The sequence below is a fragment of the Ailuropoda melanoleuca genome, chromosome 11 (assembly GCF_002007445.2).
Source record: "Ailuropoda melanoleuca isolate Jingjing chromosome 11, ASM200744v2, whole genome shotgun sequence".
Taxonomy (NCBI): Eukaryota; Metazoa; Chordata; class Mammalia; order Carnivora; family Ursidae; genus Ailuropoda; species Ailuropoda melanoleuca.
This window is the reverse complement of record NC_048228.1, coordinates 4,398,808-4,422,716: the sequence shown is the minus strand read 5'-3', so window position 1 is coordinate 4,422,716 and position 23,909 is coordinate 4,398,808. Positions and strand designations below refer to the sequence as shown.

Genomic DNA, 23,909 nt, shown 5'->3' with positions numbered 1-23,909 from the left:
CCCAGACTTTGAGTCCGGTCCTGGCTCGGCCTCCATCAGCCATACAAGGCTGTTTTCCCACTTGCATGACAGGGAGAACAGCCGATCCTGCTTCAGGCTGATGCTGCTCGCAGGGAAACTCGTGGCTTCAATGGCCTCCCAGCAGCACAGGGACCAGGCATGGCCTGGGACCCCCTGGGACCTGTTTTCTGAGCTGCGGTGTTGGTCTGTCCTGGGAAGGGTACGGAGGCCAGCTTTCCCAAGGGTCCCGGGCGCCTTCTCCATGGAGAGAGACTGGGGGGTTTCCACCCTGCCCTGGCTGCCAGCCTCCACTTGCCTGTCCCCCTTGGCCCGCAGGTGCACGTGGGGGGAAGCCTGGCCGTCCTCGGAGGGAAGCTCTACGTCTCCGGTGGTTACGACAATACGTTTGAACTGTCTGATGTGGTAGAGGCCTATGACCCAGAGACTCGGGCCTGGAGTGTCGTGGGACGGCTCCCAGAGCCTACCTTCTGGCATGGCAGCGTCAGCATCTTCCGCCAGTTCATGCCCCAGATGCCCTCGGGTGGGCGAGGCTTTGAACTGGACGGTGGCAGCAGTGACATGGATGTGGCACGGCCGCGGCTGCCGCAGAACCCCGATGAACTGCACTAGCCCCGGCCCGGCCCGGGGAGGGCCTCGGTGCAGGTGACAAGGCACGTCTGCTGGGGGCGGTGAGCCCCTCCTTCGTGCAGGAGGATAGGTTGGGCTCAGCAGGTGGAGCCTGGGCTCGGGCTGCTGAGTGAGCCTCAGGATCTGAACCCTGGAGAGTTTCTGTGCATGTAGAGCCTGACTCCCAGCTGCTGGGACCACAGCCCGTCGCAGACGCCCCTCCCTCTGCCTCCCTGCCAGCACAGGTCTCTGGCTCCAGCAGGTGACCTCTCCTGCTGCCACTGCCTACACCTCCTTGCTCCCACCTGAGAGAGGAGGGCCACTTGTGGGGTACAAGTCCTCCCCTGAGAATCTGGGAGTGGTCCAGGTCTGCCTCCCCAGGCCTGTGTGCTCTGCTGGTCTGGGGCGTCGGGAACCAGGCCGGCGATGGCTGCAGTGGGGTCCCGAACTCCATGTCCAGGGCCGGACGTCCCAGTGAGCCAGCTCCCTGGACGGAGGGGATCTGCCTGCCTGGCTCCTCCCCGGCGCTGGGTGTCCCACCGAAACACCCCTCACAGGGGTGGGTGATCCCAGTGGTGCAGGCCAGTGGGAGCGGACAGGAGTGCGGGCTTGAAGGCAGCCCCGAGGGACGTGCTGAGTAAATCCTAGCTCCAGTGAACCTGGGCTGTGGCAAACACTGGGTGTCCCCATCCGCCCACCCCTCCAGCTGCCATGTTGCCACCTGACCTGGAGACCTCTCTGGGACCGTCCTCCCTGGGGGATGCAGGAGAGGCGAAAGCCTGCAGGTGCCAGTGTGTAGTTTCTCACTGGGAGGCCCAGGAGTTTGGCATGGACGCCCCACCAGGCAGGTGGCTGTAGGTGCCCTCGCCCTCCCATGGCAGTGAAGAATCCTGCTGCTTCCAAAGGAAGCCCCAGGCAGGGCAGCCTCCATGGTTGGCTGCAAGGTTTGAAATGCAGTTTGGCCCCTCCTTAGAAGAAGGGGGAGGTGGGGAGGGAGTCAGCGAGAAGCAGAGTCCAGATTGAGTCTTTAATGTCTTCCCCCGCCGTTTCTGGAGGGCAGGGTGATGCTGCCCGCTCCTCCAAAGCCTGGGGCTTCTCCAGGAGGGGGTGGCAGGAGGAGCTCCCGGGAAACCACAGCTCAGGGGTCCCTGGTTTTCTCTGGGGAGTGAGTGGCCTTGTCTGCTCAAGGTCCCCAAGTAACCTTTGGTTGGATTTGTTTCGCTTCCAAAGAGGAAGATGTTTGCATTTCCCTCATTAGAAACCTGGAAAGCAAGTGTTCGTTGAGTTGCCTTTCCCAGTGAACTAAGTTGGAGATGCGTTCTTGCCAGGAGAAGAGAAATGTTCTAGCACTATCCCTTCACAAGCAGCACTGAAACACTTTTATTGGCTGGAGGGTGTGGGTGGTTCTGGGTGGGAAGGAAGTCTTATGGCCTAAAGAGCTGTAGCTGGGATCCCCCCTCATGCCCTGGTGCAGCGTCCTCGCTGTCAGGTTAGACTTCTTGCTCCGGAAACCCCGGCTGGAATGGCTCCGGCTCAAGCTAGCCCCTCCCGTCCCCTCAGTCGTCACCCACATGGTCACCTCCGCACACCCACTGTGCCCAGCACTCTGGGAAGGCGGGGTGGTGGGCCTGCCTGGGACTCCCCCGCCGGGCAGGCCTGGCTGTGGGATCCCTTGGGCCTGGGCTTCTTCACGCCCCAGGTGTTGCCTTCACCCCTCCTGGTAGGAGTGTTGTCCTCCCCCAAGCAGTGGTCTGACTGCACGCTCCCTGGGTTGGGGATGCATCTCTCTGGCTCCAGTGCCTTCCCAGCAGGCTGACCCCGAGGGGTCGTCCGTGCTCTGTGAAGGCAGAGGCTGCTCAGGCAGGATGGCTCGTCTCCTGGCAGGGGGAGGGCAGGGCTGCGCTCCTCAGGACTGACGGAGCCCTGTGCCAGCCACTGTGGCCTGCCCACTCGGTGTGGGGACATGTCACACAGGTAGATGTGGTGACTGCTGACCAGTCATCCGCAGGGTGCCCTCCCAGAGGAATAACGTAGGCCTGGACCTCGTGGGCTGTCTCTGCGAAGGCCAGGTGGGGAGTGCAGGGTGAACACGTGCTATGGTTGCTGGAGCTCTCCCAGCCGCCCTCCAGTGGGGCTGGGCTCTGCCAAGGTCAAGGATTTCCCATAGTGACTTACAGGGGGAGGTGTCCTGTAACGCTTTTTTGTTGGGAACAGGGCACTGCAGACACCTTGTTTTTCTTACAAAACCAGCCTTTGTCGACTGCACAGCAGGCGTGATCAGTGCTGAGGGCTGGTGCCCGCTCAGGCCTTTGTGTGGCCCCCCTGCAGCTCCCTCGTGGCAGGGGCCCCACGTCCTGGTTCCTCTTCTTTTTGGTACTTCGCCAGGACTCACTACCACGGGACTGGCCGCCTCCGCGTCTGGCGGCTGCTCGGAGGGGGGCTGGCGTGTGCACCAGTGAAGTGCTCCGCACTCACTCCAGAATTCTGCAGGTCCTCTCCACCCAGACCCCATCTTCGGTTTGGAACGCCAGGGGTGGGAAAGGGAGGCGGCAGCTTCCTGCAGACCCCAGCTGGGGGTCCGGGGTGGCCCTCCCGCGCCCTCCCTGTTCCTTCTGGCAGGGGCTCTGGGCTGTGAAGCCCCCACCACTTAGGGATGTCTGCACACTGACGGGTCAGAGATGGGCCAGCTGGGGTGGGGCTGTCCGGGAGTTGGATGTACAGAACTTTCAGTCTATGAGACAAATTAAGTTATGAAAATTCAGTGACCTGTATTTAATGCTGATTTGCTACAAAGTATTCTATATTTATATGATTTCAGAGACTCTTATGTACTAAAGGACACACCCCTTTCAGTGTCCAACATCTAGTTCCAACCCCAGAGGGTGGGGCAGATTTGCCTATTTATTTGTTCTATAGGCTTCGGTGTCTGGAATCTTCTTTAAGATTTTGGGATGCCTTCAATATATACTTTGAAATAAAACTATTTCCTATACACTTGGTGTCATGGTCTTTATCCTGCTGCTGGTGTCTTGGGAACTTGGGGAGAGGCAGAACAGCGTAGGGCTGTCCCCGTGCCAGCAGGGGAAGGGGACAGAGTTTGGGGTGCCCAGGGCTCGTGCTAAGTCTTAGAGCAAAGCATTTGAGACCCTTTCTTGGCCGCAGATAATTACGAGGTAGGAAGTGGTGGGAGAGGAGGCTGAGCCCCAGGCGTGCAGAGTGCAGGTGCCCGAGTCCTACCCCCGTTCACCACTCTAGGGCAGCTTTGGCCTCCCTGACTCCCCATCTTGGCAGTCTGCCCCCCTGCCTTGCTTTCCTCCGCTCCTGAAGGTGGGGTCTCCAGTGGGGATGAGAACCCATCTGCAATGGACAAACTTTGGACCCAGGGTAGGGGGAGAGCCCTTAAAAGGAGAGTCCTGGGGGAGAGAGCATGGGTCCCCTGGGCCACGAAGCTCAGAAAGGCTCCTCGTAGACTCCAAGGAAAAGGCCAATGCCTGGGCAGGGAATACGGTCTTTGAGTGCCCCAGTGGTCAAGGAATAAAAGGAAAGATGGTTACATGGGTTCTGGGTCTGAAACAGATCGTTGTCCTCCTCAAACTCCAGGAGGAATTTGGCATAGCATGGAGCTGGTGTTTCGGGAATGTCCCAGTGATGGGATTTGGGTAGTGCCTGACTGACGCTCTTGGTCACGACCATCACTACCGGATTCAGAATTTGCTCGGTACCAGGCACTGAGCAGAGCCCCTGCCAGGCTGACAGACACCCATCCCTTCCCCCTGAATCTGGGAGTGACGCTCTGGTGACTGCCTGAACCAACACAGCTTGGCAAAGGTGACACTGTGTGACTTGAGGGCCGCGTCATAAAAAGGTCTCGCAGCTGTGCCCTGTTGGAACATTGGTCCTAGGCAGCTAGCCACCACACTGCGAGGAAGTCTGTGGAGAGGGGCCAGGCCCACAGCCAGCATGCTCTTGCGAGGCACGGACCCCCCGCCCTCCAGCTTCCAGGAAAATCCTGGGGTGGCTGGCCATCCAGCCGTAGATAACTGCAACAGTCCTTGTCTACAGTGTGTGCTGTTACTAATTCCATTAAATATGAGGAAGTGACGCAATCATTTGCGTTGGGTCACGGTGCTATAAATAAATCTGAGAAGGAACTTGGGTGCCAGCACCCACGCAATCTTCCTCCGTGATCTGGCACCCGTCCCTGCTGTCCCTGTGGCTGCTGAACCCGCGGACCAGCAGGGCCTCCTGTCATTCCAAACGGCCTTGCCTGAACTCCAGGCCCCCTGGACAAGCAAAGCAAGTTAGGACCCTCCCAAGGGGAGGATCCTGTCTGCGGTCCTCGGCCAGCCAGGGTCCAGAGCTTGCTTAACCACGAGCCCTTCCCTCGGGCTTCCCAGTGGGATCTGCTGCACGCTAGCGGGGCAGTCAGGATAGCAAGGTCATCATCGGGGGCCCTGGCCACTCGGTTCTGACTCCAGAGGCTTAGTAATGAATCTACCCCCACCTGCTGGCAGCACCACAGCTGTGAAACAGGAGTGCCCCCGCTCCCAGTTCTAGAACCCTGACAGGGACAAGACAAGGAGGAGAGAGCATCTGGGCATCTCCCTCTGCTGAGGTCTCCCGACAAGGTGGGGAAGCTGCTGGCTGAGCAGAGATGGCCCGGCAAGGCACCGTTTCTTCTAGAGAACACTGCAGGAAAGCAGCACACCCCTGGAGACCAGGTTACCGGGGAACGACCACCAGATAGGCTGAAACGCTGGAGTCCAAAGCCATGTGGTTTATTGGGGGGCTGGGGCCAAGTGGGCTGTGGTGGCAGGGCGGCTATGTGTCACAGTCCTCGGGGATGGCCGCTGTGATGATGAGCGAGGGCTCCATGACACCCGGGCTCACCAAGCTCTCCTCCGCACAGAGTCTCTGGCCAGGCAGCTGGGAGGCCAGGCCGCCCTGGGCCAGGGACGCCACGATGACCTCAGCTGAGCCCACCTCCAGCTCGGCGGGGGGCTGGAGCGCTACCACCACCATCTTCTCGTCCTCGATGACCAGGTTCCGGAGCTTGCGCTGCCGTGGATTGTAGTTCTCTACCCGGTCGTGGATTTCCATGTGCCTCCGGAGATGGGCCTGGGGGGCAAGGGGGCTCAGAGCTGGGCCCAGGAGGGGCCTGGGACAGAGAGCGCAGGGGCCGAGGGGGGCAGGAGAAGGGATGCTGGCCCCAGGCCTACCTGCCGGGTGAACTTGTAGCCGCACTCCGTGCACTCGAACTTCCTGACCCCCTTGTGCCTTCTGACGTGCACACGCAGCTGCTCCACGGCTGCAGGAGGGGAGAGAAGGGACCCCGGCATCAGGAGACGCAGGAAGTGGGCAGAAGGTGCCGGGAGGACAGGCAGTCCTGGGGTGTGCGGCTGCTCGTGGTGGCACCCCAAGGGCGCCCCTGCACCGGACCCTCCGCAGCCCCCACCCCCACCTCGCAGCAGCTCCGAGCTCCAGTCTTTAATGCACAGGCAACAGAAGAGATTCTCTGGCAAGGAGGTTTCGTGCCAAGNGCTCGTGGTGGCACCCCAAGGGCGCCCCTGCACCGGACCCTCCGCAGCCCCCACCCCCACCTCGCAGCAGCTTCGAGCTCCAGTCTTTAATGCACAGGCAACAGAAGAGATTCTCTGGCAAGGAGGTTTCGTGCCAAGGAGCGCATGAAAGCCGATGCTACGCCTGACCCCACCCTGCAGAGACCCTCCAGCCCCGGCCGGCCCCCCACGGGGCGCACCCACGGCCTCCACCAGCCCACGTACCTTTGAAGGTCTTCCCGCAGATCTGGCAGAAGTGGGGCCGGCCCTCCTGGTGGCGGCTGGCCACGTGTCTCAGCAGGGGTCCCTTCTCCGTGAAGCGCTGCTCACAGAACTCACAGCTGAAGGGCCTCTCACCCGTGTGGGTGCGGTTGTGCTTGTCCAGGCTGGCTGTGGGGACAAGGCGGGGGCTCAGCCGTGGGGGCTCGGCCACCGGGCCTCGGCCCCGGGGAGAGGAGGAGCCCGCCTCACCTTGGGTGCGGAAGGTCTTCCCGCAGAGGTGGCACTGGAAGGGCTTCTCGCCTGTGTGAGTGCGCAGGTGCATGTTGAGATTGGCCTTCTGGGTGAAGGCGTGGCTGCAGAACTCACAGACGTACGGCCTCTCGTTCCTGTCCGGGTCGGGGACACAGACAGAAGCCATCACCAAGGGAAGCAGCCCCCTTCGCTCTGCAACAGCTGGGAGCGTGCCTGGCCCTGGGGCCAAGGAAACCATCACGGCTGAAGCACAGCACCTGACACGTGGGACCAGGCCCAGGCTGAGACCAGCGGTGCGGAAGGAGGCCTAGGGCAGTGCCAGGAAAGGGGCACCAGCTCCATCCCAGGAGCCGCAGGACACTAAGACTCTGCCCTCGGGGCGCCTGGGTGGCACAGCGGTTAAGCGTCTGCCTTCGGCTCAGGGCGTGATCCCGGCGTTATGGGATCGAGCCCCACATCAGGCTCCTCTGCTATGAGCCTGCTTCTTCCTCTCCCACTCCCCCTGCTTGTGTTCCCTCTCTCGCTGGCTGTCTCTATCTCTGTCAAATAAATAAAAATAAAAATCTTAAAAAAAAAAAAAAAAAGACTCTGCCCTCGTCTTAACCCGAAATCCTCTCACCCCACTTTCTGCCTGGCCAACTCACGCATCCCTCAGGCACTGCCACCAGAGCGGCTAGAGTCCCACGCATGCCGCAGCAAACTCTGTCTTCCAGGCCCACTCCTGGCCTGGAGCCAGCAGCAGGACCAGGCCTGGGCAGAGACCACCAGTCCACACCTGTGCTTGGCCTTGATGTGCATCTGCAGGCCATTTCGGCTCGAGGCCCTGTGCCCACACTCCTCACACACGAAAAGCTTCTCCCCACGGTGCTTGAAAGCCTCGTGCAGCTGTAGTTCCGTCCGGGACAGGAAGCACTTGGCACAGGTGGGACACTATGGGGCAGATGAAGCAAGACCGGGGTGAGGGCAGGGAGGGGCTCCCTGGTCCTCTGCACGACAGAAACCATGCAGCCTGCCTGGCTATGACCACCACCTCGCTATTGCCAGCTCCCAGTCCCCAGCACAGTCTGGCACTTACAGCGTGGGGCTTGGGGGCCCCGTGTAGTTTGATCAGGTGGCTCTGCAAGTCCTTCTTCTGCATGAACTGCTGGGAGCAGGAGGAGCACTGGAAAATAGCCCCAAGATCACCTCTTAGGCCACTCACACCAATGGGACCCTGACCACCCCCAGGCTCTGGGGGTAGGAACCTAAGGGCAGAGCCCAGCCCAAGATGCCAGGAGGTTCCATGGCCTTGCATAAAGGATGCTCCAGGGAGGGCCCCCAGTGCCATGCCCACAGGGATGCTGAGCCTGTCCTCCATGGAAAGAAGGACCCAGAAAGGGCCAATATCCCTGCCCGAAGGTAGGGGACACTAGATGGGTAGGGAAGGCTGGGCATCTTGACGACTAGCAAGGAGGAAGCGCCTAACGTCATCCCACATACGGGGCTTGGCAGGAGGGATCCTGGGGCTGCCCCTCCGCCCACAGCCCTGGGGACAGGCCATGCCTGACCTTGTAGGGCATCTCCCCCGTGTGGGACACCATGTGGACCCGCAGCTCCATCCTCCGACGGAAGGTCTCCTGGCACACGGAGCACGTGAAGACCTGGCAGTGTGAGGGGCAAGCAGGGCCGGCATCAGGGGGGGGCCTCTGCCTGCGACGGCAGCCTCTGCCCGGGCTTCCACTCGCTGCTGGGAGGAGTCTGCCCGAGGGGGGGGACGCTAGGGTGGGAGAGGGCAACATGTGACCTGCCTGCCCTGACCCTGACCATCACTGAGCACTGCAAACCCACCGTGCCAGGCTGGAGGCAGGGGCCGAGAGACCTCACCCACAGCCCCCACCCCTGGCAACAGGCCTCTAGGAAGAAGAGGGTGGAGTTTAGCTGGCCACATCACATGGGCCAGCCCATGGAGTGGGGGCAGGTAGCCAGGTGGCCTTTCACAGCAGCCATCCCCCACCGAGGCACCCCTTCTCCAGAGTCCAGGGGCCCATGCAGGCAAGCCCAAAATGCCTCCCACAAAGTCCTTCCTGTTTGGGACAGATGTCCCCACCTGTAATACCAGGGAGTAGACTCGATGGCATCCAAGGACACTCCAGCTCTCTTGAATTTACAGTCCTAGGACAATCTCCTGGGGGCCCCTCTCAGATGGCAGGAAGACAAAGGCCAGCGTGCCCCTGCCCACAAATCCTGGGCCAACCCACAGGTACCTGTTCTGAGCGGTTCATGCAATTCCGGGCTTCATGCTCCACGAGGTTCTCCTTCCGAAAGTAACACTTTCCACATTTGGGACACTCGAAGGGTTTCTCCCCAGTGTGTTTCCTGCCAGGAAAAGCCACAGAAAGTGTGGGGCCTGAGCAACTTCCCACCTCTCCCTCACCCAGTGCCCCTCTGGCTCCGCCACCGGCAGTGCTGTGCTCCACAGCAGAGAGGAAGAGTGGTCCTGAGGCCAGCCACGGCTGCCCACATGGCTTGCTCAGACCTGGCTGATGAAGCCGCACAGGTGCACCCAGAAACCCTCCTCCTCGTGGGAGCCTGCACAGCTGCATACAGGAGGGGCAGCCCCAGAGCCACGCACGCCCAGCTGGCTAGCATCTCGGCAAAGACAGAAATAATCCCTGGGTCCCGACTTGCTGGAGAAACCAGCTAGTCGGCCTCAACTTCTATGGGCTTTACCATCAAAACCACAGCCAGAACCTGACCACTTCACCTGGCCTCCACTGCACCGCCCAGCGCAGCCGGGCCATCCCCGGCACTGCTGCCCAAGCCTCCTACCTCGTCTCATGCTCCACGCCTACCTCTGACAGCTGTGAACTTCAGCAGCCAGGGCAGCCCTTAGATGTAGTCAGACCTCCGCGCTTTTTGCTCCCAACCTTGCAATACTGACCATCTCACCCTGAGAAAAGGCCGGGGGCCTAGGAGGCATGGCTGGCCGGCCCCTCACACCGGGGCCTTGCTCTCCGGGTCTGGCCTCCCTGATGTTCGCCAACCCACTGGCTCACCCTAGGGTCTCTGCTCTGGCCCTCCTTGACCCACAACACTCACCCAGCCATTCACTTGGTAAAGGTCCTCACTTCCTTTAACTCTGCTTAAAATTCTTTTTTTTTTTTAAGATTTTATTTATTTATTTGACAGAGAGAGAGAGACAGTGAGAGAGAAAGCACAAGCAGGGGAAGAGGGAGAGGGAGAAGCAGGCTCCTGCTGAGCAGGAAGCCCGCTGCAGGGCTCGGTCCCAGGGCTCTGGGATCATGACCTGAGCCGAAGGCAGACGCTTAAAGACTGAGCCACCCAGGTGCCCCAAAATTCCTTTCTTTAAAACTGCAACCCAACCCCACCCTGAACTCCCCAACCTCTAGGCGGGGCTCTCCCCCTGCTTTCTTCTGTAGCACCTCCCATCTTCCACCACACGGTCAAGTTGCCATCCGTTGCCATCCGTCAGTTCCAGGCTGTGGCCCTGCTGAGAGGCAGGCTCCCTGAGGCCTCTGCTTTATTCACTAAGGTACCCCAAGCACCCAGAACAGTCTTGTCAGCCGCCTAGCAGAACAAAGGAGCTACATGAACCTTAACCTCAGAGCACCTGAACGGCACCGGCAGCATTCTCACATGTTCTCAGAGACCAGATGATTCTCTCATCCTCTGCCCCTCCGCAGACCGTCCTCATCCCCATCCCAATGACGTCACGAGGGCATCATCCCCTCCCAGTTCTCAGGGCCAGTCTAGCAGCCTGCGGCCCAAGGTAGGGATGGGGACGGTGCCTGCATCCAGGCCTCACGCTGGGGGAGCATTAAGCAGATGTGGACCACCCCAGGGGGCCTCCCACACTGGCACTTCCCCAGACCCCGCTGGCTGCAGCTGCCCCAAAGCAGGGCGAGCAAACATCATCCAGCAACAGCTCCAGTCAGTCACTGCTGGCTTCCCAGAGCGTCACGCTGAGAGAGTGTGTGTGGCCCAACCTGGGTTGGCAAAAAATCTGACTAGTGATGACTTGGACCATGAAATGGCAGGACTGGAAAGCAGGTCTCCTAGTTGCCACCCCTGGAGGCCTTGCAGAGACCTGGAGCAGCGCTGTCAAGAAAACTGACCATGGGGGGCACCTGGGTGGCACAGCGGTTGGGCGTCTGCCTTCGGCTCAGGGCGTGATCCCGGCGTTATGGGATCGAGCCCCACATCAGGCTCCTCTGCTATGAGCCTGCTTCTCCCTCTCCCACTCCCCCTGCTTGTGTTCCCTCTCTCGCTGGCTGTCTCTCTCTCTCTCTGTCAAATAAATAAATAAAATCTTTAAAAAAAAAAAAAAAGAAAAGAAAACTGACCATGGAAATGTTCTGTCCATGCTGAGTCAGCAGCCAGGGCCCCCCTGTAACTTCGGAGCACTTGAAATGTGGCTATTGCAGCTAAGAAACTGAACTCACTTTTACTTTGATTTTAAGTTAACGTAGCTTCATATGACATCTCGTCACCTTTTCAGACAATGCAGCTTTAAACAAATGATCCCTCACGCTCCACTAATACTCCAGGGCTACCATTTCCCCAGAATCACAGAAGGCACCAATCCTAAAGACTGACATCCTTGGCCTAAAGCCCACATTGCCAGGCTTCAGAAATACAGCACGAGGCCATGGGTTTCTCTCATCCCCTTGGCAGAAGGCAGCTACAGATCAAGGTCCACAGTGGGTGGAACTTATTGACAAGGTGTCCACAAACCCACTCAGAGGGCTCAGAGTAGGAAAGAGAGGAAGAAGAAATCTGACCCAAGGCCAGGTTCTTACTCCGATGACGAGAGGCAAGTTGACGTGAGACGCTGCGTGAGTCTGCGATGGAGCCCCCAGCCCCCACATGGCCCAGAAGAGGGGAGTGAAGGCCCCTCCCCCAACAAGGGAATGGTGGACAGGAAAAGAAAATTAAAAAAACAGACCGTTTACCTGTTGTGGACTTTTAGATAATATTTGCTGAGGAACTTTTTATGACATGTGGGGCATTCAACTGGCACCGCTGTACCTTTTCTGTTCTCAGCGGGCTCGGCTGCCAGGGAACCTGCGCTCAGGGCTGGCTCAGCAGCACACGGCTTTCTGATCATGTTTGATTTCCTCCTGGTTGGCAAGGTCTCAGTCTCTGAAACGTAATCACCATCCCCGTCGTCCTCAACATGAACCACCACTTCCCACTAGAGCAGAAAAGGCAGCAGGAAGCGAGGTCACCAAATTAATCAGCAGGAGTTCTGGAGACAGATGTACACGGCAGCCAGCTCCATCCAGTTCCATCCCAAGGCCCACCCAACTCACACACATCACCAAATGATTCCCTTTATCAGTGACTATTCCCATCAGGGTCCTAGGGCAGGCCACATCAGAATCTTGGATTTGGAGGGGAGAGGCTCTATCTGTGGGCAGCTGGAAATTTGGCTGGATTTCACTACCCTTGGGAAACACCTGTAACCCTGAAGCCAGATCTCCAACCCCAACAGGCTGCCAACCCTCGACAGCTATGACTCACAGAAAGGTCAGCCTGAGGCTGCAGAATGGAGCCAGACTCCTAGGTTTGTAGAAAACCTATTCCAGACCCACGTAACAAAGATTCTACCTTGGGGTCCAGATTATCCCAGAAAAATGTCAGTCTCTCCTCGCTGACTACCACCTTCCCATTCCCAGCACCCTGGGCACAGTACCTCATTATTCCCGCCCTGCAGCTGGACACCTTCAGCCTCAAAGGGCCTTGGGAGCACTTTGCAATCCTCAGGCTCCTTGTCCTCTGGGGGACAAAGCTTCAAGGCCTGCTTGAGTTTCCCACGGTGGAAGGAGGGGCTCTCACTCTGGGCAGGGAGACCAACCTCGGGCCTCTCAGGGCTTTGACTGCCACTGATCTCCTGGTCCCTGGGGACCTGACCCAGCGACTTCGAAACTTCCTCTTCCTCCAAGCCTGCCGGCTCCTTGAGATGGCTGTTCACACTCCGGGGGGCAGGTTTCCCCAGCCCACTCTGGCCACTCAGTGCCTGCCCCACTGAGGTTTTGGGCTTGAAACTCTGGCACAGCTCCACAGCCTCTGGCACTCGTAACTCCCTGGCTGCCAAGAGCACCTGATCCCGGTTTCCTGAGGTGAGAGCAAGGTGACCAGTATAGAAAAAGTCCAACAGGAGACCAAAGATCTCCGCGAAGCCGGCAGGGAGGACAACACTGCCCCCTGAGCCATCCCCATAGAGACTCTGGAAGAAGTGGCTGCAGCAGGCAAGGACACTCCAGTGTGCCTTGAACACCAGGCCCCCCACATCCAGGGTCGCATCGCAGTACTGGCCCTTCTCCCGCTGCTTGTTGAGCTCCTGCAGAACCCTCACACTGTGCTGGATGAAGGAGCCATCCATGGTCTGTCTGGAGGAGAGGAAGGCAGAAGTGACATCCTGGCCAGCCCAACCCAGGAGTAGCAAGGGAAAGCCCCTGGATTGGGGAGAGGGAAAGGGGAGGTGCACTCTACTCAAACAGTCACATTTATCTCAACCAAGGCTTGGGTCAAGGTCAGAGGGTGCCGGCTGAGCCAGGAATGGAGTGAACGCCTCCCTGGGGTTGGGGGCCCAGTGAGCAGCCCATATTGGGTAGGCCAGAGAGAGTGGGGGGAGGAAGCATGGCTTGGCGGGGAACAGGACAGGGGCGTGAAGAGGTGCAGGTGGAAGGAATCAGTGTGGGAAAAGAGACGGGACGATCAACGCGAACTGACCTGCCTGGCACGGCAAGAGGACCCGTGGCAGGGGAGGGCTGTGGGTGCGGACAGGTGAGCAGAACCCACGCCGCGCCCACACTGCCGGGCGGCCGGGCGGAAGGCGGCCACGGCGGCCCGAAGCCCTTCCCTCCCTCGCCCAGCTCCCCCCGACCTACTCACCCGGGCCCGTGCTCCCCGCGTCAGCTCCACCAACCCCGGACCTCGTCGTCTCCAAGGCGCCCAGACCAACTGCCCAGACCCTACGTGCCCTGCCGACCGTACGGAGACACCGCCGCCGCCGCCGCCGCCGCCGCCGCCGGACGTGACGTCAGGGCGCGCCGGACGGGGCGAAAGGCTCGGAGCCTCGGGGCGGGGCCGGGCAGAGAACGGCCAATGGGATGGGGAGAGGGGGCCTGGCCGGGTTCCCTCGGCGTCCGGCTCGCCTCCCGGAGTTGCTTGGCAACTCCAAGCTGGGCGCGGGCTCCTGGCCTGGCTGGGGCCGGTCCCGGGATTCCGGCTGCGGTTGGCCCCCGCGGCGCCCTCAGACTGGAGGAGGCAGCGCCCCACGCTCGCCCCAGACACCAAGCGCAGCCAGGACGCACATTTCACCGCTTTATTGGCAGCCCGGAGCCTGGGCTGGACTCCCGTGAGCTTACACTCTCCGAACCAAGACTGAGGAGTCCAAAGGCCTCCCGGACAGCGCAGGGCGCGCGCCTCTCAAGACCCTCGACCCTCGCCCTTCGGGGCAGAGGAGGCGTCAGCACCACCACCACCCCCGCCCCGGGCGTGTCCCTGCCCGCCTCAGTGGTCGGTCAGGTGGAGCCGCAGCGCCTCGTGTAGTCCTGGATGGAGGCCTGGAAGTGTTCGGTGCTGTTGAGATCTGGGCGGCACAGGATCACGTAGCACTTGGGGAGGAAATAACCGCTGAAGCCGCCACTCAGGCTGCTCAGCGCCGCCAGCACGTTGACCGCAGGCAGGTACTTGCCCTGGTAGACGCTGGCCGTGGTGAAGAAGCCAATCCAGGACACGAAGTTGAGGAGCAGACTGAAGGTGACACATTTGGCCTCGTTGTAGTTCTCTGGCAGGTCCTTGCCCAGGTAGCTGCAGGCAAAGGCGCTGACGGACAGGAGGCCATTGTAGGCGAATGCCAACATGAAGCCCAGTGAGTTGGCCTCTGTGCAATCAAGCACCACCAGCTGAGGGAAGCGCTGGTATTCCCTGGTGGGCAGTGGGGTCCACACCGCAAGCCAAGTTAGATGAGCAGCTGGGCCATTGAGCTGATCACCACAAATAGGCTGGGACCATGGTTTTGCACCCAGGCATGGTAGAAGGTGGGTACCTTGGCAGAAAACTTGAAGATGAAGACCAGTTGGAAGGAGCGGATTGTCAGGCAGGACAGGAAGATGGCAAAACCGAGGGCAAAGAGGCCTTGGCGCAGCAAGCATGTGGGCAGGGTGGGCTCCCCAAAAAAGCCATAGAGCCCACAGCTGCCCCCTGCCAGGGAACCCAGCATGAAGAAGCACAGCCTGCCCCCAGCGGACCTCACCACAGGGGTGTCTAAGTGCCAGACAAACAAGCCAGCAGTCCCAGCCACCAGCAGCAGCGTATTAGCTGCCAGCAGCACCCAAGAGATGGGTTCATGCCAAGTCAGAAACACCACGGTGCGTGGGAAGCAGGTTTCACTTCCCTCAGGTGCCCATTCTTCTTTCCCACAAGGCTGGCATCTGTGGAGGTCTGGAAGAAAAGGCAGAAGGCTCCTTAGAGCTAGATGAGCAGAGCAGGAATGAGGAAGGGAGGCCAAGGAGGGCTGCGAGGTGCTGGGAGGGTTTACCCCAGGAGCTGGGCGCTACTGGGCATGGTGGGTTGGGGGTAGCCCTGAGTGGGGTCCCGAGGCCAAGTGTTTCCTCAAGATGCCTGTATGAATTACAGATTCTGAAGGCACTTGGGTAGGTTCTGTATGGCTCATGATCCCTTGGGCCTGCAAACCAAGAGGTCCTCAGGGAGGGCTTTCCTCTGGTGACTCTGCCCAAATGCCAGTGGGTCTATGATTCAATAGGAACAGTCGACCCTGAAGGAAGGGCATTTTCCTCTCTCCCCAGCCCTTCCGTTAACCAAATCCACCCCCCTGTGCTGCCACTCTGTGGTTTCTCTGACTCTGAGAACAGAAGAGACTCATTCCCATGCCCACAGAGAGAGTAAAAGGAAAGAGTGTGGCTCATGGAGTCCAGCTCTGGGCTGAGCCCTTAGCTACCCCAATTTGCTCTCTGATCTTGACCTTGCATCACTGGGTGGAGTGTCTTATTTTTTCAGCTGCAGATACAATCATATTTGCGTTCAGGCCAAGCTGTTCAAGGTGCTGGCTGTCTTGGGCATGGGGAGTAGAAGGGATTTCGTACAGATAGCATGGGAGGGTACAGGGAACATAGCTACATCTTTTGCATAAAGACGTTGAATTTAGGATAAAATTGCCTCTGTAGGAATTGCCTGGGAGTTCTCTAGTAAAAGACATAGTGGGTCTGAGGATTTCAACTGGTTGTTTCTCTCTGCTTCCTCAGGATTCAATCTGATGGCAGGTATTCTCCAACCTGTACCTAACTGGCAGCGAAGTGAGCAAGGCTCTGGTTCTGGGCATGTGTGGCCCAAGGGAGATCCCCCTCACCTGCTCTACAGACCCTAGGAGTGCCCAGTCATTCGCCCACCCAGCCACTCACCGCTCTTGTTGAGGAAGGTCCCGGCCTCACAGGGCACACACTCAAAGCAACAGTGGTAGAACCCCGCAGTGACTCGCTGGTGCCCTTCAAGACAGTCGCTGGAGCACACAGACTTAGGCACCTGCAAGAAGCCACAGGTGTTCTGTAAGCACATGAAGTGGCTCCAGTCAAGGGATGCTCACATGTGGAATGGGAAACCATCTCTGTGCATCTGCTTTCACAGCCCACTCCCAGGGTGGAGCCCCTGGTTTCATGAACCAGCGGCACCTCGCCATCTGGGTGCTGCCTGGGGAGCCTCCCTGGCAGGGCTGGAGAGAGCCATGTTGGCCTGGAACCTGGGATCCCCTTCCTGCTCCGTGTAAGCTGTGTCCACAGTACCCTCAGGCTCCAGGCTGCCCATAAGGCAGTCCCCTGGTGAATGACCATGTCTCTGTTACCTGGTTGTCCTTTCCGTGCCACCGGATTTTAGTTTTATTTATGTCCAGCTGAACTGGAGGCCACGTGGCAGAGCCGATGACCCTGAAGTTCCACTTGGGGCCACTCCAGTCCCAGGCAATTATGTCATAGCTGCCGAGGGGGTCCCCGTTGTCATTAAATATCACAGTATCCTCGTGTAGAAGAAAATTCACTTTACGGATCTGCTCCAGAAGCTGAAATAAACAGGGACCAGGGAGCCGCCATAGATGACAAAGGCTGTTCCTCCTCAACCGCCCAGACCTGGAAGGCTCAGGAAGCAAGTGCCAGGGACCTTGTGCTTCTGTTTAGGTGGTTTCAGTCCATCTGGAAATTCAGAGCCCTCCTTCCCCTCCAAGGAAGCCCCTCCACCCTCCCAACCAGCCTCCTGAGAGGAAGCTTCTCACAAAGGACCTCTTTACAGGGATGCTTAGTCCTGGATCTGAAGCATGGTGAGGAGGAGGGGCTGAGGTTCAGAGAATTGAAGCCTAAGAGAGGCGAGCAGCCCTCTGATCGGTGGCCTTTGCCCCCCACTCCTAGCACTCAGTTGGCTGGAGAGTGATCACGCTGCCTGCCTCAAAAAAACAGCCTGTTTCAGGGTGCCAGGGGCTGGGCTCCCTTACCTGCCAGGGGTAGACTCGGTCTCTGGAACAGGCTCCGGAGGCACAGCCCAGGAGCTGGTGGAGGCCATGGGCCACGGCGTAGACGGCCCGGTAGGCATTGTAGGCAGAGCTCATGGAGAAGGCTCCGAGCGCGGGCATCCGCTGTGCCGTGAACGCCCGACACGCGCTGCACAGTTGGTTGCTGCCGCACCAGGAGCCGCTGGGGCAGGACCCATGGGCCCCTTTATCTGCCTGCACATAGGCCTCCTTGAACTCCTTCAGGCCGGGGACAAGCCTCTGCTGAATCACCACGCCCAGCACCATGCCAATGCCCCAGACCCCGGGCACGCTGCTGATGTGTCTGGAGATGGCCCAGTCCTCTGAGGCGATCCACACCTTGGCCGTCAGGTTGGCCAGCACCATGGACTTGAAGAACCCCCCCGGGCCAGCTGCCTGTTGGAGAAGACGACCACCACGGTGGTCCTCGCTCGGGCCAGGTGGTGCATCATGCTCTGCATCCTCTCGCTCCCCGGGCGGGCAGACAAGGGTATGATGTCCTTGAAGGCAATGCAGATGCCCTGCTGGGTGGCCTGCTCCTCCAGCGCCTGCACCCCCAGCTGCCCGTAGTCACCGTCACTGCCCACCAGCGAGATCCAGACCCACCCAAAGCTCTGCAGCAGCAGCACCATGAGCTCAACCTGGTGCTCATCGCTGGGGATGGTGCGCAGAAATGAGGGGTAATGCCGCTTCACTCCGAGCATCGTGCTGCTGGCCTCGTAGCTGATCTGTGGGGGTTCAGTTCAGCGAGTTCAGTGGCATCGGTCTCAACTCAGCACCCCCCCACACTGTCGGCCCTTGGCTGGGCACGGGGACCCAGGGAGGAGGGACATTTGGTCCCTGCCCTGACCCTCAAGGAGAGCTCTACCGGACATTGAGGCTGACAAGGTACATCTGGAGAAGAGGCAGAAACCCAAGGGGAGGTTCTGAGGGAGGAAGGGGAAGGGAACTAAAGCTGCACACAGTGACTGAAATGACCCGGGAGGTCAGATGCCATTGCCCAGGCCGGAAGAAGGAGCACAAGAGTAGATGCGTCTGCTCAGGGCAGGAGTACTGTCATGCTCAGAGACCTCGTCTTTATCTGTAGGCCATGGGAAGCCCCTAAATGTTTAGGCAGAGAAGTGATAATGTTCCAACTTGTGTTTTAGGAGTGTATCTCTGACTTCAGTGAGGGATGTGTTAGAAAAGACTCAAGACCAGAGTCAGGGAGAACCCCTAGAAGGCTGATGGAATCCTCTAGATGAGAGAGCTTAGTGGTCTGAGTTAGAGCTGTGGCACTGGTGATGGAGAAGAGGGGATGGACCTGGCAGCATTTAGAAGGTAAAAGCAGAGGGGCGCCTGGGTAGCGCAGTCGTTAGGCATCTGCCTTCGGCTCAGGGCGTGATCCCGGCGTTGTGGGATCGAGCCCCACATCAGGCTCTTCTGCTATGAGCCTGCTTCTTCCTCTCCCACTACCCCTGCTTGTGTTCCCTCTCTCGCTGGCTGTATCTCTCTCTGTCAAATAAATAAATAAAAAATCTTAAAAAAAAAAAAAAGGTAAAAGCAGAGGCCATGGTGATGGGCTAACTGTGGGGGTGGGGGTGGGGGGCAGAGGAATGTGGGTAGGCCTGCCGGGTTCCTGGCTTGAGTAGGGAGGCAGGTGGGCAGGAGGGGGGGATACAGAAAGAAAAGAGGCTCCACTTGTATAGGGAGGGAAGCTCAGTTTGGGGCCTGCTGGGTCCATGCAGTAAGAGACCCTGGATGGGCATCCAGAAATGAGGCTCAGTGCTTGGAACACAGGACAGAAGCCAGAGAAGGGGAAATTGAGCAGTGGGGCTCATGGCCTGGGTAGGGATTCTGAATGAATTGCCCCAAGATATGCCGCTTTGGCATGTGGGTTAATTTCCAGTTGGGAATACTTAAGGCACAAAAGACTCAGGAGGAAACATTGACCTTTTCCCTAACTACCTAAAAGAATTTAGATAGCTGACCTGCTCCAAGTTAGGGAACTGTTATCATAGGTAACTACATTATAATGGGAACTAGGTGTGGTGGTGGGGGGGAATCTTAGCAAAGTTCGATTTGTTAAAATTCCTTTCTATGTACCATTGTTCCTGGATGGCCCAGCAAACATTTGTTTATTAAACGTTTACTCTCTTTTCTCTTCCTGTGAATTGCCTTTCTCTCCTTTGAAGTCCCAGACCCTACCAGCTTCTCCTTAGCTCAGAATAGCATATAGGCCTCATTTTGCCTGTCTTTGAACCTCTCGTGTTTATGTGGATTCCCTATACCTACGTAATTTTGACTTTCTTTCTTTCTTTCTTTCTTTCTTTCTTTCTTTCTTTCTTTCTTTCTTTCTTTCTTTCTTTAAGATCTTATTTATTTGAGAGAGAAAGTGAGAGAGAATGAGCAGGGGGAGCAGCAGAAAGAGAGGGAAAAGCACGCTCCTCGCTGAGCAGGGAGCCTGACATGGGGCTCAATCCCATGACCTGACCCAAAAGCAGACACTTAACTGACTGAGCCACCCAGGCACCCTGTGATTTTTTATTTTCCCCTGTTAATCTGTCTCATGTCAATTTAATGTTTAGACCAGCCAGAAGAATCTTGAAGAGTAGGGGAAAATTTTTACTCCCAACACCTGCCTGGGAAAGGGAGCATCCTGTACTCTGGGAATCATCCACCTTTTCAGAAGAGATGGGGGAGAGATTGTCTGAAGGAGACTGAGGAGGAGGAGGAGGAGAGGCCATAAGTGAAAGGGGGCAGGTCATAATGATGAGGAAAGAATGTCACTGAAAGACTGTCAAGAATGTCACAGAGTTGTCATGTCAGGTAAAAGGGGACTGAAAAGTATTCGTTGGATTTGGAGACCTAGGAAGCCCTCCCAATCACAACAAGGGCAAGAGTGGTGGGGCAGCAGCCAGGGCAGGGGATTGAGAAGCAAATGGCAAGAGGGAGAAGCAGACAAGACTAGAGAGCTCTGCAGATAAGTTTCCATGGAAAGAGGGCAGAGGGAGGACAGTGCTGGGAGCAGAGGAGCCTGGAATATGGGGAGGGATAAGGCCAGCTTACAGGCGGAGGAGGACCCCTAGGGGAGGCTGACAAGCAGAAGAGGGGGCAGGGCCCAGGGGGACAGCACTCTGAGTGGGGGACCACAGCTCTGAGCCTAAGCAGGGCGGGGGGGGGTGCAGACAGGAAGAAGGAGGGCAGGGGAGAAGTGGAGCAGTCTGTGGGGTGGGAAAGAAAGGGCGTTCCATTCTTCACAAAGGAGACAGGATGGTGGGAGGAGAGCAGTTTCAAAGGAGAATGCGTTTTCTCAGGAGCATTGAGGCAAGGAGGTCTGGGTGCAGCACTTGGGCAGGAAGAAATGCTGGAGTGGGGACTGCGATGGGGCAGGGCCCCCTGCCATGTGACTAATGAGCGGTGACCACCCAGGAGTTCCAGGGAGCCAGACTGGCCTTGAGGCCCAACAGTTCCTGCCCACCACCTGCCAGAAGGGGAGATGGACACACAGCTGGGGCCCCAGCTTACCAGGGGCACCAGAAAGGGGCTCAGCAGGGCTGCGGTGGTGGCAGCATGGTTGGTGGTATCAGGCCCAATCACCACCAGGGCAGCTGGGGAATAGTGGGCAGGGTTTGTTTGGATGTCTACGTGATGCGCCCCCAGCATGGAGAGCACATTTAATGTGGCATACACGTTGGCCGACTCTGAGCACACGTCATACAGCTGGTACCCCAGGGTGACATTAGGCAGCAGAGTCGTGGAGTTGTTGATCTCCTCAATGCCAAACCGCATGGCTTGGAAGAGGTGGTAGCCATGCCCATTGAAGCTGTCGGGTCTGTGGAGAAAGCCAGGCTGAGAGCCAAGAAGGGAAAGGCCTTGCTGCAACCCACTCTGGAGGGTAGAAAGGAAATCCTGAGGTCCTCTGTCCAGCACCCACAACCATGATCTCAGTGTGAACCCTGTACCATACTCACAGTTGTATCAGCAAACCTTTGGGTGGAGTGGGGGCGGGGAACAAGTTGGAGAAACCACATACCATCCTCCCTGGATAAGCATATTAGCAATGAAAGGCTGATGAAGTCCTGTAACAGAGACACCTGCTGTATTAGTCAGGGTTCTCTGGAGAAACAGAACCAATTGGATATATACAGAGAAAGAAAGGTTATTTTAAGGAATTGGCTCACATGATTGTGGGGCTGGCAAGTCTGACATTTGCAGGGCAGGCTAGAAATTCCCTCAATGGTTAATGCTGCAGTCTTGAGTCTGAAGGCAAAATTCCTTCCTTTTTAAGAGACCTCAATCTTTTAAGGTCTTCAGCTGATTGGATGAGGCCCACCCACACAATAGAAAGCAATCTGCTTTACTCTATTGATTCATTTTTTTTTTAAAGATTTTATTTATTTATTCGACAGAGAGAGACAGCCAGGGAGAGAGGGAACACAAGCAGGGGAAGTGGGAGAGGAAGAAGCAGGCTCATAGCGGAAGAGCCTGATGTGGGGCTCGATCCCATAACGCTGGGACCACGCCCTGAGCCGAAGGCAGACGCTCAACCGCTGTGCCACCCAGGCGCCCCTACTCTATTGATTCAAACGTTAATCTCACAGCAACATCTAGACAGGTGTTTGGCCAAACAACTGGGCACCATACCCTAGCCAGACTGACACAAAAAGTTAAACCACACACCTGTTTAACCTTGTTTAACTAGTGCTTCTCACTAGGACACTCATGAGTATACTGAGGGCCTGTGTTCCTCACTGCCTCTCAGGAACTGCTGGCTGGATCCCAGTGGGGACATGGTTCAGCTCTGCTTGAAGAGTGTGCAAGCACATTCCACTTTCCAGCCTCTGTGCCCGTTGGAAGGGTCTTTCATCATTTCTACCACTTCTGTCCTCGAGTCCCTCAGAGGAAACTCAGTGCCTCCCTCCATGACACTTTCAGAAGTGGGTGTCCATGTGTCTCCTCTTCCCCAAATCTTCTCTTCCCAGGCTCCTATCTGTAGTTCTTGGGGCCAGTCTTCATGCACTAGGCTTTCTAGAACCTTCCTCCTGTGTGAATCTCAGATGTGCTTCATGTTTAAGGCATCCTGCCACTGAGTCCCAATCCATCCTCGAGCCTCCCAAATCTGTGACTTGCACAGATGGCAAACAACTTATCTTCTTTAGGAGAAAAGCAGATGTTTTTCTCTACCAAGACTGTCGACTTCATGAAGGCAAGGCACCAATCTAGGATATCTTTGCTAAGCTCCTAAAGCATCTACTGCTGTGTGCCTGCCTCTCCTCCTCATGGAAGACCACGCTTGCCATCGGGAGACCCAGGAGTTTGAACCTGGAGAGGAGCAGGGAGCACACGGAGATGGGGAAGCCATGCTTGCTGAATCCTTGCCACCACCAGATGTCACGAAGCCTGGGAACAACTGGAATGGGATTATAATACAAAGCACTCTGATGGCCAGGACAAAATAATGTATTACAGAGTGGGACCCAAACAGAAGTGCCAGGGAAGGTCCAGTGGTGACTGTAGGGTGGGAGGGACTGGAGGTGGTTCAGGAGGCAGCCCCAGAGGCAGAAAGGGCATGGTCTTCACCAAGGAGGGCAGGCAGAGGACCCCTCACTCACCTGTCACAGAGAGTCACCGTGGGCCTGCGTCTCACCCCCGGACAGTGAGAGTGCACAGGGAACAGACCTGCAAGGAGGTAATCCCCAGGGAGGCTGAAGTCAGGAGACAGCTCTGTGTTGTGGCAGCTGAGGGCCCAGCAGCAGGAGAGGGAGACCTGCAGGCTGACCAGGTGAGCTGCCAGGAGTGACATACTGCCCAGTCGGTCCTGTGCCTGGCATGGCCGAGCAGAGCCCTCTGACCAGGTTGGCCGTTTAAATAGAATAGACAGCAGCTGCCCAGATGCTTCCCAACTTCATGCCTGTGCCGGGGGTGGGGCTGAAACCCAGTTGTAGGAACCTGGCTGCTTGCCTTGGCCTCTGGGTCTGTGGTCCTGCTCAGGAACTGGGCAGGGGGAAGGCACAGATGCAAACCAGGTGGCAGCCAGTGACCCTTCCTCTGCCTGGTTGTGGCTCTGGCTCTTGCTCTGGTGTCTGTGGCTTCTCCTGGCTCAGAAAGGTAGCCTCAGGGGCGCCTGGCTTGCTCAGGGGGTGGGCTCCACCCTGGGCATTGAGCCTACTTAAAGAAAGGGAGCCCTGGCATTGGAGGTGGGGGTGGGAGATGATGGTCAGAGGAAGGAGGCAGGGACACAGCTGCTCTGGGGGACAGAATGTGGAGGGAGCTGTGGGTTTTAGAAACTTTTACCCGGGCCTCAGTTTACCAAATGAGACATGGCTTTGAGTTGACCTCCTCCCAGCCTCAGTTTTCTGACACTGAAATTTTGAGTGAATCGTTGTTTGTTTGCCGTGTTATCCAGGGTGGCTCCCTTCAGTCCAAAGACAACTGCATGCAAACAGGGTATGCAAATAGACCGGTTTTGCTTAAACTGCCAATCCTGGTTCTTTTTCTGCAAGAAAAAAAATTTCAAGTGGGTTTCCGGAGAGGTGGCCCAGGACTCAAAGCGGGATATCTGGCCGGGGTGGGGCTTTTGCATAATGTAAATAGGGCCCTCCGAGAGACGGCTCGGCGGGGTGTGGCCAAGGCCGCCGCCCCTGAAGCCCCCAGGCAGCGGGGAGCCTCCGAGGGGCCGGCGGAGGCCCAGGTGCGCTGCCAGGGCTGCCGGCAGAGGGCGCTCGCGG

At 57.8% G+C, this 23,909-nt stretch overlaps 3 protein-coding genes across 4 annotated transcripts in view; 1 reads left to right on the top strand and 2 right to left on the bottom strand.

The window, feature by feature from the left end:
• The window catches only part of KLHL21 (kelch like family member 21), an 8,465-nt gene extending 4,844 nt beyond the window's left edge, over positions 1 to 3,621 (top strand). Inside the window, exon 3 of the mRNA XM_034671153.1 lies at positions 337 to 3,621. Within this exon, the coding sequence (XP_034527044.1) occupies positions 337 to 630 (294 nt within the window). The 3' untranslated portion in view covers positions 631 to 3,621. The remainder of the gene's footprint in view (positions 1 to 336) is intronic.
• A 1,763-nt stretch (positions 3,622 to 5,384) lies between these two features.
• ZBTB48 (zinc finger and BTB domain containing 48) lies at positions 5,385 to 13,703 on the bottom strand. 2 transcript variants are annotated; one of them, XM_011230588.3, is made up of 11 exons: positions 13,557 to 13,703; positions 12,355 to 13,051; positions 11,612 to 11,853; positions 8,903 to 9,014; positions 8,207 to 8,299; positions 7,735 to 7,821; positions 7,435 to 7,589; positions 6,657 to 6,793; positions 6,411 to 6,575; positions 5,847 to 5,935; positions 5,385 to 5,745 (listed from the first exon to the last, which is right to left on the bottom strand). In XM_011230588.3, exons 2-11 carry the CDS (start codon positions 13,042 to 13,044, stop codon positions 5,449 to 5,451), a joined length of 2,067 nt encoding a protein of 688 aa, XP_011228890.1. In that variant the 5' UTR covers positions 13,045 to 13,051; positions 13,557 to 13,703; the 3' UTR covers positions 5,385 to 5,448. The 2 variants fall into 2 exon arrangements, with proteins under 2 accessions (XP_011228890.1, XP_002923896.1); XM_002923850.4 differs by having other exon boundaries at positions 12,355 to 13,047; positions 13,557 to 13,689.
• A 101-nt stretch (positions 13,704 to 13,804) lies between these two features.
• On the bottom strand, positions 13,805 to 23,524 carry TAS1R1 (taste 1 receptor member 1). Its single transcript, XM_034671154.1, is given in 8 exon segments — positions 13,805 to 14,634; positions 14,637 to 15,110; positions 16,088 to 16,208; positions 16,525 to 16,737; positions 17,164 to 17,580; positions 17,583 to 17,927; positions 20,707 to 21,013; positions 22,794 to 23,524. Coding segments are annotated over 8 exon segments (2,514 nt in total). The 5' UTR covers positions 22,985 to 23,524; the 3' UTR covers positions 13,805 to 14,188.
• Positions 23,525 to 23,909: the final 385 nt, after the last annotated feature.

What these genes read in the sequence shown, in the direction of transcription:
- ZBTB48 (XM_011230588.3), bottom strand. Translation starts at nt 13,044, where the DNA reads ATGGATGGCTCCTTCATCCAGCACAGTGTGAGGGTTCTGCAGGAGCTC. An exon ending in CGGGGGAGATGCCCTACAAG is followed by an intron (nt 7,822 to 8,206) that starts GTCAGGCATGGC and finishes GCTATTTTCCAG; the next exon opens with TGCTCCTCCTGCTCCCAGCA. An exon ending in CTGCGGGAAGACCTTCAAAG is followed by an intron (nt 5,936 to 6,410) that starts GTACGTGGGCTG and finishes CCCCTCCTGCAG; the next exon opens with CCGTGGAGCAGCTGCGTGTG.